The 11,352-nt window shown below is 39.6% G+C and overlaps 1 protein-coding gene across 1 annotated transcript in view; it reads right to left on the reverse strand.

Annotated features, from left to right (window-relative positions):
* The window catches only part of ST8SIA4 (ST8 alpha-N-acetyl-neuraminide alpha-2,8-sialyltransferase 4), a 135,365-nt gene extending 124,395 nt beyond the window's left edge, over positions 1-10,970 (reverse strand). The window contains exons 1-2 of the mRNA XM_069085171.1: positions 10,468-10,970; positions 2,022-2,153 (exon numbers count right to left, since the gene is read on the reverse strand). Coding sequence (XP_068941272.1) covers positions 2,022-2,153; positions 10,468-10,634 — 299 coding nt within the window. The 5' untranslated portion in view covers positions 10,635-10,970. The remainder of the gene's footprint in view (positions 1-2,021; positions 2,154-10,467) is intronic.
* Positions 10,971-11,352: the final 382 nt, after the last annotated feature.

Below are 11,352 nucleotides of genomic sequence, written 5' to 3' on the forward strand. Positions count from 1 at the left end.
TGAGGGTCTGTATTAGAGCAGTGGAAGTGTCAAAGGAGAGGAGGAAGATATTTGAGAGATGTTTAAAAGGCAAGATTGACAGGCCCTGGCAGCAGATTGGATATAGGGGGTGAGAAACATTGAGGAGACCAGGAGGACTAGTAGGTTGCATGCCTGAAGGATAGTATCGCCCTCTACAGTCACAAGGGAAGGTAAGTGGGTGGGTGGATGGGTGGGGTGTTTACTGGGAAGGAAAGTAAGTTTGATTTTGGACATGTTTAGTTTAAGTATCTACTAAATATCTGTCTCAAGATGTTTGAAAGGCAATTAGAGGTGCAAGATTGGAGGTCAGCAGATAGTTTGGGGCAGTATAGGTAGATCTGGGGATCATCAGCAAAGAAATTGTAATTAAACTCATGATAATTGATGAGATCACCAAGTGAAGTAGTTTAGAGGGAGAAGAGAAGAGGACTAAGGACAGAAAATTCCTGAGGGTCCTCTGCAGTTAGAGGGCATGAACTGGAGGAGGATCAAGCAAAGGAGACAAAGAAGGAGCAGTCATATAGGAAGGGAACCAGTAGAGAGAGTGGTGTCCTGAAAACCTAGAGAGAAGAGAGAATAACAGAGGAAAGAGTGATAAAAAAAAAAAAATCAAAGGCTACAAAAAGGTCAAGGAGAGTGAGGACTAAGAAAAAGCCATTGTATTTGGCAACTAAGAAGGCATTAGTAATTTTGAAGAGAGAAATTTTGGTGGAAAGATAAAATCAGAAGCCAGATTGCAAGGGGTTAAAAACAGAGGGGCAGCCTAGGTGGTGCAGCGAATAGAGCACAGGCCCTGGAGTCAGGAGGACCTGAGTTTAAATCTGTCCTCAGACACTTAAAACACAAAACTAGCCATGTGACCTTGGGCAAGTCACTTAACCCCAATTGTCCTGCCTTCCCCCTCCAAAAAACAAACAAAGAAAAAAAAGAAAGGGAAGACAGGAAGTGGAAGCACCTACTGTAGGCGACCTTTTTGAGGAGTTTACTACAAAGAGCAAAAGAGATAGAGGGGATGGAAGGGTTGAGTGAGCATTTTTTCAGGATAGAGAAGATATGGGCATGTTTTCAGGCAGTAGGAAATGAGCCTATAAACAGAGAAAGATTAAAAATAAGTGAAAGAGTGGGGATGACAGAGGAGGCAAGGTGTTGGAGGAGACAAGAATGGAATGAGATCACTTGTAAAAACAGAGGGGTATAGGGGCGGCCAGGTGGCTCAGCGAGTAAGAGCACCGGCTCCAGTTTTGGGATGACCTGGAGATCGAATCCTGGGCTCGGACACTCAGCACCACACCCAGAAATAACTGGCCGTGTAACCTTGAGCAAGTTACTTAACCCCAATTGCTTTAAAAAAAAATAGAGGGGTATTAAAATGCTACAATGACACCTATTTAGTATACATGTAATCATAAGTAAGCTATTTGACCTCAACTTCCTGGTCCCTAAATTAGAGGGAATATAGTTTTAACTTAAATTCCTTCAGAGTTGTGTGGAAAGAAATTTCTAAACAGTAGGGGATTCTAAAGATGAATTTTATCAATTATAAAAATGATAATACTTTTAATCTATCTTTTCAAGGATTTTAAAGACCAGCAGGGGAGAGAATACAAAACATAAACAACCACAATACTATTAGAATTCTTTGAGTGCACAGTAGAATTTCAAAGTATTGATGAAAGATCTAAACACAAATATTCATACTGAGTTAACTACTACTAAAGAAAAACTACATGGAAGACAGGAAAACCACTGAGATTTTAGTCTTTTCTTATGAAGAGGCTATTGCATTAAAACTCCACACAGCTATCCCTTAACATTTAGATGACAGAATGATTTGACTGTTATCAGCTTTGTTCCATTTAATGGGGATACATGTAAGAGAAGCATTACAGAATTTTATTAAAATATACTTTTTAAACTTTAAATCTCAAGATCTAGGTATGTCTGCTTGCCTCAAAAAGTTACAGGACAAAGAATCATATGAAATGTGCTGTCTTGCTTACCTTATCTCCAAGACCAAAGAGGAATTGATTTTCCAACCTTCTACAGAGTGCTGAAAGATTGAAGATCCACCTTTCCGAATGATTTTATTAGAATTATTGACCAGTGGTCTATTGGAACACAGCTCATCATCTCTGAAAGGTAACACAAAAAATGAACTTTTTTCAAGTTAAAAAACAATAATTTTTCAGAAATATTCCAAAATATTCTAATTTGAATTTATGATAAAATTGACACACCAGTGAATGTGACCTCAATGAAACTCATTCTATGGTATTTATAGTGATAGGGCTGACTGGAGAGAGCAGTGAGGGTGAGAGAAAGACAATTATACCAGAACATAAATTCATTTGTAAGAGAGGAGGGATGTAAATTCTCTCTCTCCTCCCTACCCCCATACCCTTTAATTGATAAATAATAGAAAATGATCTCTTTATAAAGTGTGTATACCTCTCTAGTTGAGGTGAATAAGTACAAATTTGCCAAGCTCCTAGGTTATTCATATAGTTAAACCCTGGATGAATTTTAGCCGTTCGAGGGTGGCAGAGATTTCAAGCAAGGAAATGTCTGGGGAGGAAACCATAAAGGGTGGGGACAGGGAACATCCTCCTTTCATGCTCCAGTAGCTTTGAAGGGGAACTACTCAACTAGTAAGAGACCCTATATTGATTTTGGAGTACACACACACACACCAAAAAAAAAAAAAAAAGGGTTACAACACTAGCCAGTTACCTGAGGGATGAAGCAGTACCAGAAGTTGTGAGTTACCTTCATGTCCATGTATACTGTGCCTACTACTACTGGACTCTTTAAACTAAAGTCCACTATTCCCATGGACACTGTGTGTATTTGTAGTACTCTCTGGGTTTATTGGAGGAATGACTTATAGTTACTGTTTTTAGTATGTCATATCAGTATAAGCTTTCACTTAGGGTCAGTTGTATCCACTGATCGATTGTTGATAGGAAGCATACCAGTGGAGATTCATAAACTACATAGTTTTAGGAGGTCCACCTAGAACCTGAAGAAGTTACCCTACTTGCAAACCTGAGTCTTGTAGTTGGGAAATAGTCCATAGTGAATGCTTGCACAAACTTTTTGGAATAAAGCCTTGTTTACATGATTACCTCATGTAATGACCTCAAGTCATTATGAAAGTTTTAAGACATTTATTCAAATGTCTATACTTTTCTTTCTCTGCAGATAATGAAAATTGACATTATAGACACATTTCCCTTTCTTTTGGGGCTAAATAGACTATTGACTATCGTGTATTTGTCTCAAAAATTCTAGACAATGAGGAGAATGGTTCAGAATTCAGCAGGGTGTGTGTGTGTGTGTGTGTGTGTGTGTGTGTGTGTGTGTGTGTTTTCAGTCAGTCATGTCTGACTCTTCTTGACCCTATTTGGGGTTTTCTTGATATGGATACTAAAGTAGTTCACCATTTCCTTCTCCACCTCATTTTACAGAAAAAAAATTTGAGGCAAACAATGTTAAGTAACTTGCCCTGGGTCACACAACTAGTAACTGTCTGAGGCTATATTTGAACTCAAGTCTTCCTCCAGGCCTGGAACTCTCTAGCTACTGTGCTACCTAGCTGCGCTCCAAATCAAGAGTTCCCCTCTTTTCTATTAAAGAAGAAAAGAGTCAATATTTTATTACTGGACACTAAAATGAATCAATCCTACATTCAGATATTTTGTTATTCTTTTGGTGTTATAAACATGGCCTCAGACATTAAAAAAAATGCAATAGCTTTTGATGAGACCATGAAAAACCATAAGATTTCACTAAAATGTACAGTTATTCCTTCATATATTACTGAATTTTAAAATGTCTAGGATTTAGATTCAGATTCTACTTCTGAAAGGTAAATCTTTACACAATCTTCAAGTTATTCTCTAGTTTTATGCAGGCAATCCTCTCCCACTATCAATGGAAATTTTGCCTGGGCAACAGCTGCTGGATGAATTCTGTAATTAAAGGCTTACAGTACAGTATTTTGTTTTGCATTCTTTTTAAATGATGTAGTTAGAATTTGAAGCAGTGCAAATGAAAATCTGCAGTCAACGCCCCCTCCCAAATTTAGAGTTATTTTAAAATTAATATCCTAAAATATCTTTACTGATGAAAATGATACATTAGAATGCCCATAGATGGCTAATAATATTCATCTTAAAAAGGTTGCTTGGGATAGAAAGAAACATAAGGCATAATTTAGCATTCAATGGCACTGAAGTCAGTTTTTGTATTCTTTGCTTAATGATTGTAGGTGTCTCCAAATGAAAATACAGACAGAACAGAACATTTGAGTTTTACTTGCTGTTTTTTTAAGATTATGAATGGCTAAGAGCAAATATATCATCAGTCTTGGAAAAGCAACACAAAAGCACATGTTCTACTAACAATAGGTCAGCAGTCATAGCAGCAGCATCTTTCTATAAGTAGAAATTATCTCACATAAAATAATGTTTGTAAAAGTGCTTAGAATGATCCAAATGTATCTTTTATTATCACAACATTAATTATGTCTCTGTGGGAAGATAGAAGCTGTATAGCAAGACACACATACATGCTGAATAATTGATGTCATAGGGATTACCTATTGTGATACATATAGAAGACACTGAAATACATTCATTTTTTTTCAACGAGAAATATTTAATAAAGATTATGATAGGTTAATGATGCATCACCATGGCCAGTCCAGTGCAAGTGTACTTTTATCCCTCCAAAACTATCTTGTATTTATTTTTTTATGCATTTTATACCTAGAGAAGGGGAAGGAAATAAGAATTTATACAGCACCTACTGTGTGCTAGGCACTGTCCTTTGCAGTATCTCATTTTATTCTCACAACAATCCAGTAAATTAGGTCCTATTACTATCCCTATTTTGCAATTGAGGAAACTGAGGTTTTCCTCAAAAGTGACTTGCCAAGGAGTAACAGCTAGTTAAGTGTCAAATCTAGATTTTAACTCAGGTCTTCCAAAGGTCAAGTACTCTGCCCACCGCATCACCAAGTGCTTCCAGCATACTGTGCTCCTAACTCCCTAAATAGAATGTAATCTCCTCGAGAATAGGGTCTCTTCCTTTTGTTACTAATATCCCCAACACCTAGCACAGTGCCGCAGATAGTAGGTTTAGTCAATGTGGACTTCATGTTTTGTTCACTGAAACTTTGAAATATGCCTAGATCAATGGATAACAAGGTGGCATGCAGTTTAACTAGACTTTGTAGGAGTGGGTATGTGAATCACAACACATGACACAAAGAAGATATTGCTATGGACTTTCTCACCTGTCTCCTTTTCACCAACAACAATGATGTCTCAAATGGCCAGTAGTAGATGTGCTGTTTGAGGTTGGGACATTTTTTTCTCTAGAAATTTCAATTGCCACTATGAGTATTTAACTCATAACTCTGGCAACATCCTGTCTTATTAAAACTATATTCCTTCCAGTGTATTCTCTGTACAGTGTTGCCAATCTTATTTCCTTCTACCCAGATAAAACAAAACTTGTAAACAACTTCAGGGAACATAATTTCTTGCATAAGCCTATTCTACAATATGATAGAATATACATGCCTAAAGGAAAATTAGCATGATACATCAAAGAAAATATACAATATACAATATAAAACTATAGCAGAAGAAATCCTCCCTTATACTGAGCTAAAAAAAATTCATTAAGTTTGTCTTCTGTATGGCACTGGAAACAGAAGCTAGTGATTAATTATGTTACCATTACCTAAAAATATTTACTCTGAAATGTTTCCCATGCATCTTCACAACTTATTCAGCAACCACACTTTCAAATAATAAAATTTTAGCTCAAACGTTTTGCACTAAAATATGCTACAAAACTCTTCATGAACAAAACTTTTTTTTTACTTTTACTTGGTATAAATTCTCCACTATAAAATGTGAATGGTCATGTGAATCCATAAACCCCACATAAAGATCAAATTGGCTATCCTTATCATTATGTAACATTACAACAGTGGTAGATAGCAGTAAATTTTTTTTACAATCCCTAAGAACTCCAATAACAACTAGTAGAATTCCATGTGAACCTGTAATCCAAATTAGATGATTCAGTTTTGGATTTCCTGATATGACACAGTAAAATCTACCCAGAGATGGAATTAACTTAAATCTTGCTCTTAGAAGGAACGCTACACAGATAAGTGAAGAATACATATACTTTCTAATCCTACACAACATGATATATTTTTTAAGCTAAAGAAGCTGAACATGAGATAAAATTTCTTTTAAAAAGTAGCTGGATACTAGAAACAGAGATGGTCTCAAAACCTGGCTTTTTTCAAATCACTCCTGACATATATGGAGTGTGTGATCCTGGGCATTCTAGGTAATTCTCTAAGACTCCAATTTTCAACTCTCCAAAACTCTAGTTTTAGAAAAAGGTACTGGCCTGCACTGGTAGAGAAAATTTCCTTATACCAAATTAATCAAAGATTTAGTCCATGTCCCAGTTCCCAGCTTAACAAAAATAGTGTATTACAAAGAAACCAAGGTAGTTTTTACAGGTTGACAAAATACACAGTTACTATAGCTTAACATAAGTAGCATGTGACATATTTCTATTAATTTACTCACTTTTCCTCATTGTCTGTACAGCACTTCATTTCAAAATATTCCTACTTATGTTTATATAAATATGCATACTATGCACAATATTTATGCACCACAACAAATATCTCTTATAAATATAGTATTAAAAATCCTCTCAATATGAAGACATGGGTCAGTCAACAATGTCATTGATACATGTTACATATTCTGAAATGGTTACTAGTTAGTGGAAATCAACCCAAAGAACATTCCAGAGATCTCAACAAGAAGTGAAATGATGGGAGATTTGTATCTGGAAAGGATTCTAAGAGATCAAACTAATACAACTATCTTCATTCAATAGATGACAGACAAGGTCACACAATGGTGAATGATAGAGTTGGGATTAAACCCAGGTCTACTAACTGCAAATCTAGTAGTATTTCTCCAGGCTATACGACTTTGTTTATATTTAGGAAAACTATGAAATTACTCCTGGGTCATAATATGCTTGTTTTAGAAGCTGCTGTTCATGGAATGACCAAATTTCAGTTAGAAAAGACTTAAGTGGCAATCTAGTCCAACCTATATTCTAAGGATTCAAACTTATCCCCTCCTCCATTCTCTCTATACTATACCTGACATGGTTAATCAGCCACTCCTTGAAGAACTATATACTGAGAAGAAAACCACTAATTCCCAAGGAACTCCACTCTATTTCTGAATAGTTTTCATTGTTATGAAAGCTTGAGAGTTTTCCTCTGAAATCAAGTGCTTCTTTGCACTAGTCTTGACCTCAAGAGTCAAAGAAAACTAAACCAAAACAAAACAAACAGAAAATCCATGTCTAATCCTGCATCCATATAAAAGACAACTTTTTGAATAAATGAAGTTGGGTGTCTAGTTTATTCAGGCCATATATTCTCATTTTCCTCAGCAATTCACAAGGATTTCACTTGTCCCCTGGGTAGGCATATTGGGAGAGTAATAGGAAAAGTTCTGTTAAGCACTGCTGTTATCATTATTTCTCTCCTTTCCCAGCTATCTCTCTTTAATATATAGTATTTGAGAACTTTTTTTAAGGTGTTATTGCTGATTCTAAATTGAAACTCTAGACCTTGCTAGAAAAGAGATGAAGCTTTGGAGAAGGGTTATAGACCCCAGGACACAGGAACTTTCAAGAAGTGAATATATAATTAATTATACCGTCCAGGGTTCCTTCCAAATCTAAACCTCAGCTCCAAGTTGTAGATGCCTCTCAGACATGCCTTACTGCCCACCTGCAATGCATGTAGTGCCCCCCAAAGGCCAACCACTGTGTCTGTTGCTTAACTCAGATTTTGAATATTGTTGTACACATAACTGGACCTCTCTGCCTTATTAATCTGAAATAAACAATTCTGCATGCTCTGGGGTTTCAGGGGAGGGTTTGGAGGAAGGAGGGAGAGGAACAACTGTCATTGGAGAGCTGTGTTTAGTAAAGCCTTTTTTACTTTTAATACTGTCGGTTATAGTAATGCTGAGATTTCCAAGAAACCCCAGGCTCTTCCCAGGTAGTGCTCTGTATCACACCAAGTTTCAACCTAGGAGAATGGGAGAAGCCCTAGGCAAAACGGGACATCTGTCTAGAGTTTGTGCCAGCAAAAATAACTCCGTAACCCGGGAAGAACCAAGAGGGTGTCAGTGACTGTAGGCAGCAGTCAAGGAGCTGACCAGTCCTGAGAACGGAGGCGATTGGGGGGGGAGCTGGGAGAAGAGGGGGGGTAGTGGGGGAGGGGAGAAGTGGGAGGAGCTCAGACTGGCAGGCAATAGTCTTGCTGCACAAAACAGTAATTGCTGGAGTTAAATAAAGAGGAGCACACTTTGTTATATCGGAGCCACTAATGTGTCTTTTCAGAACCGAAGGGGAACCCGTTTCCCCGAAAACAAAAGGCTCCTCCAGCTTACTGCTTTTTTAAGGGTCTGTCTTCTCCCAGCTCCAGCCCTCAGGTACGAGAGAGACTGGTTACAGGCAAGCTAGACAGCTCTGCAACTCCGCGCGTTTTCAGATAACACCAAGGGGAAACCGCAACTCAGCTTCTTGAGTGTGCACAAGCTCAGCACCCTCAGATGCAATTGGGGCCCGCCTACGCTCTTCCTCCGGTTTGGGACTGCAGCCTCAAGTCTCGAAGCTTCTTAACTGAGGCTCAAAGAGAAAAGCATGCCGGCTGCACCCAGGAAGAAGGGGTAGGTGAGGTACCGGCCTCAGTCCGCCTGTGTAACACGCTCCAGGCGAGCAAGCAGAGGAGCAAAAAAGCATACGTCGTATCTGCCTGTCTCCAGACGCGCCCCTCCCACCCTATCTCCCCAGTGGAGAGAACCATATAGACCACACGCCCCCCTAGTACTAAAGCCCTTTCGCTGTTATTTCCAGTTACAAAAGCTTGACTTCTCGAAATGGCTTACCCTTAGGTGTTCCCAAGGAGAAAGAGAGACCTTCTCCATCTATAGAAATCTCCATACTCTCCATCCATCAGTTTTCCAGAGACCCCCTTTGTTTGATGGAGAGACAGGTCTGCAGGGTTTACCCCATACTCTCCGCCCACTGCCTTCACCACCCCGCTCCATCAAAAGCTTCTTCTTTGTCAATTGCTCTGCGCCGGGTTTTCTATCTCCGAACACCACCTCTTCGGTAGACACATACTAGTGCACACAACGTCTCCCCTCCCCCCGATCCCCCCGCCTTCCCAAATCTATCTTTTACACATTAGATAACCAAGCCTTTCAAACCTCCCTTTCACCCCTAGCTACGACATTTCTAATACACTGACTTCCTTAAAGACTACCTAGATGAATTCCCTTCCTTTTCCCATCCTCTTAACTTAGATTATTAGTCCTTTGGGAGAGGCTGTCTATGCCTGGTAATGAAGTGCACCAAGTTTGCTCCGTGTGTGTGTGTGTGAGTGTGAGTGTGTGTGTGTGTGTAGGGGGGGCACACTTTAGCAGGAACACAAAGTGTGGCTTTAACTAAGGGTGAAAGCTGAGAGAATTAAGAAACTAGCAGAAATCTCTGCTAGCAAGGAGTTTCTGAGGTTAGTCGTCTGAAGATGACTTATTTCTAAAAATGGATTTTTAACTGTCTTTACAGCCAATTTCACACCCTCACAAAACGTTTGCAAGCTACAATAGCAGCAAAGTTGCAGTAATCTCTTGGGTAAACTTCAAAGTCACAAAAACGGTGAGGAAGGGAGGGCAACACTAAAATCATTAGAGACCTTGAAATGTTCTTAAACCATTTGTCCATTTGAATGAAACGAAGAAACTGAAGAAAATAATATTATTTCGTAGCGTTCTGCGTCCCAGTTTTTAAAGCTGATACCAAGATGTCAACATCTTTGACATCTTTACACTAGTGTAAATAAAAACTGAGATAGTAGCTCTAAGCAGACAGAAATTCTGGTACTCAGAGATACATAGGAAGAAGAAAGGGAGGAAGGAGAGGGGGGAAAGGTAGTCTACTTTTTTGAGGTTGAAAGCTCATCAACTCAGCAACCTATTTTTTTCTGTAAATAAAGAGAACTCACTTAAATTCTACCACTAAGGTTAAAGGGGAGTCCTTCCACTAACTCCTTGTTTACATATGAGTAGTTACTTCTTTGACTTCTTCAGGCATCAAGACCGCACATGCACAGCTGAACTACTACTGGAAAGGATGTGGGGGTTGGGGAAACACACATTTGAGTAGGAACCTATTTTATTTAAAAGGGTAAACAGTCACAAAACGCACAAGCACACACACACACACACCACACACCCTCTCTCCAGCTGTTTCTTCATCTACATTATCATGTCTTCTATAGCTTTTGTTAGACCCACACTTTGCATTTACCCTATGAGTTGCGTTTCCTGATGTTCCTCAGTTCTTGCTATTTCTTTTGTCTTATAAACGATCAGCAGGATACTTATCGTGCAGATAGTCCACCTCTTCCTGATGGAGCGCATCTTGCCAGCCCAGGGAAAGCCTTTTTTCCCCGCTTTTACACCTTCACTTTGCATAAAGATTCTGTCTGGTGTTAGGGGGAGGATGAAAATCTACAAAATGAGAGGGAAGCCCGGAGCTCTGATCACAAGATATCAGGGACACAGAAGACAGTGGCAGTGGCAGTAGCTGCTGCTGCTGCGGCGGCGGCGGCGGTGGCTGCTGTTCCTCGCATGCTAGTGAAGAGGTCGGAGGTTTCCAGTGGCACCCTGGCTCTGCTCTGGGTCCCGGGGCGTTCCCTACTGCTCCACGCTCCTCTCACTCATGCTCTCCTTTCCTTTCAGATTCAACACCTTGTGCAACTGAGGTGGCAGAGGCTGCAGCTGGGCTCCTGAACGTCACTGGCCCTTCCCTTTTCCTAGCAGGGAAATGATGAGCAGAAACCAGCCAATCGCCGGACGTAGGGGGCGGAGGCTGCTGATGCCTCCCTTTGCGGGCCGGCCGCTGTTTTTTGTAACTGTAACATTGCCTTTCTCTCTTATTGTAACACTGACTGAGAGAGAAAACTGCTACACAGCTTCAGCAAACACGTACAAGTGTTGAACCAACTCGTTAGGAAGTTTTCAGACTTTCAGAAAGTACCAGCCAGACTCCGGGACAATAGGGAGTAGTAAGCTTTTAAGCTTTTTCTCCCTAAGGATAAGTTTATGAGATCCCATCTAAACTTCTGAAGAGAATACAGGTACTTCTATGGATTCACACCAGGGGAATAGACATGAGATAGAGGTGTCTAGA

The sequence above is a fragment of the Petaurus breviceps genome, unplaced genomic scaffold (genome assembly GCF_028583685.1).
Source record: "Petaurus breviceps papuanus isolate PSGF00001 unplaced genomic scaffold, PetGlider_PUasm1.0 175, whole genome shotgun sequence".
NCBI lineage: Eukaryota > Metazoa > Chordata > Mammalia > Diprotodontia > Petauridae > Petaurus > Petaurus breviceps.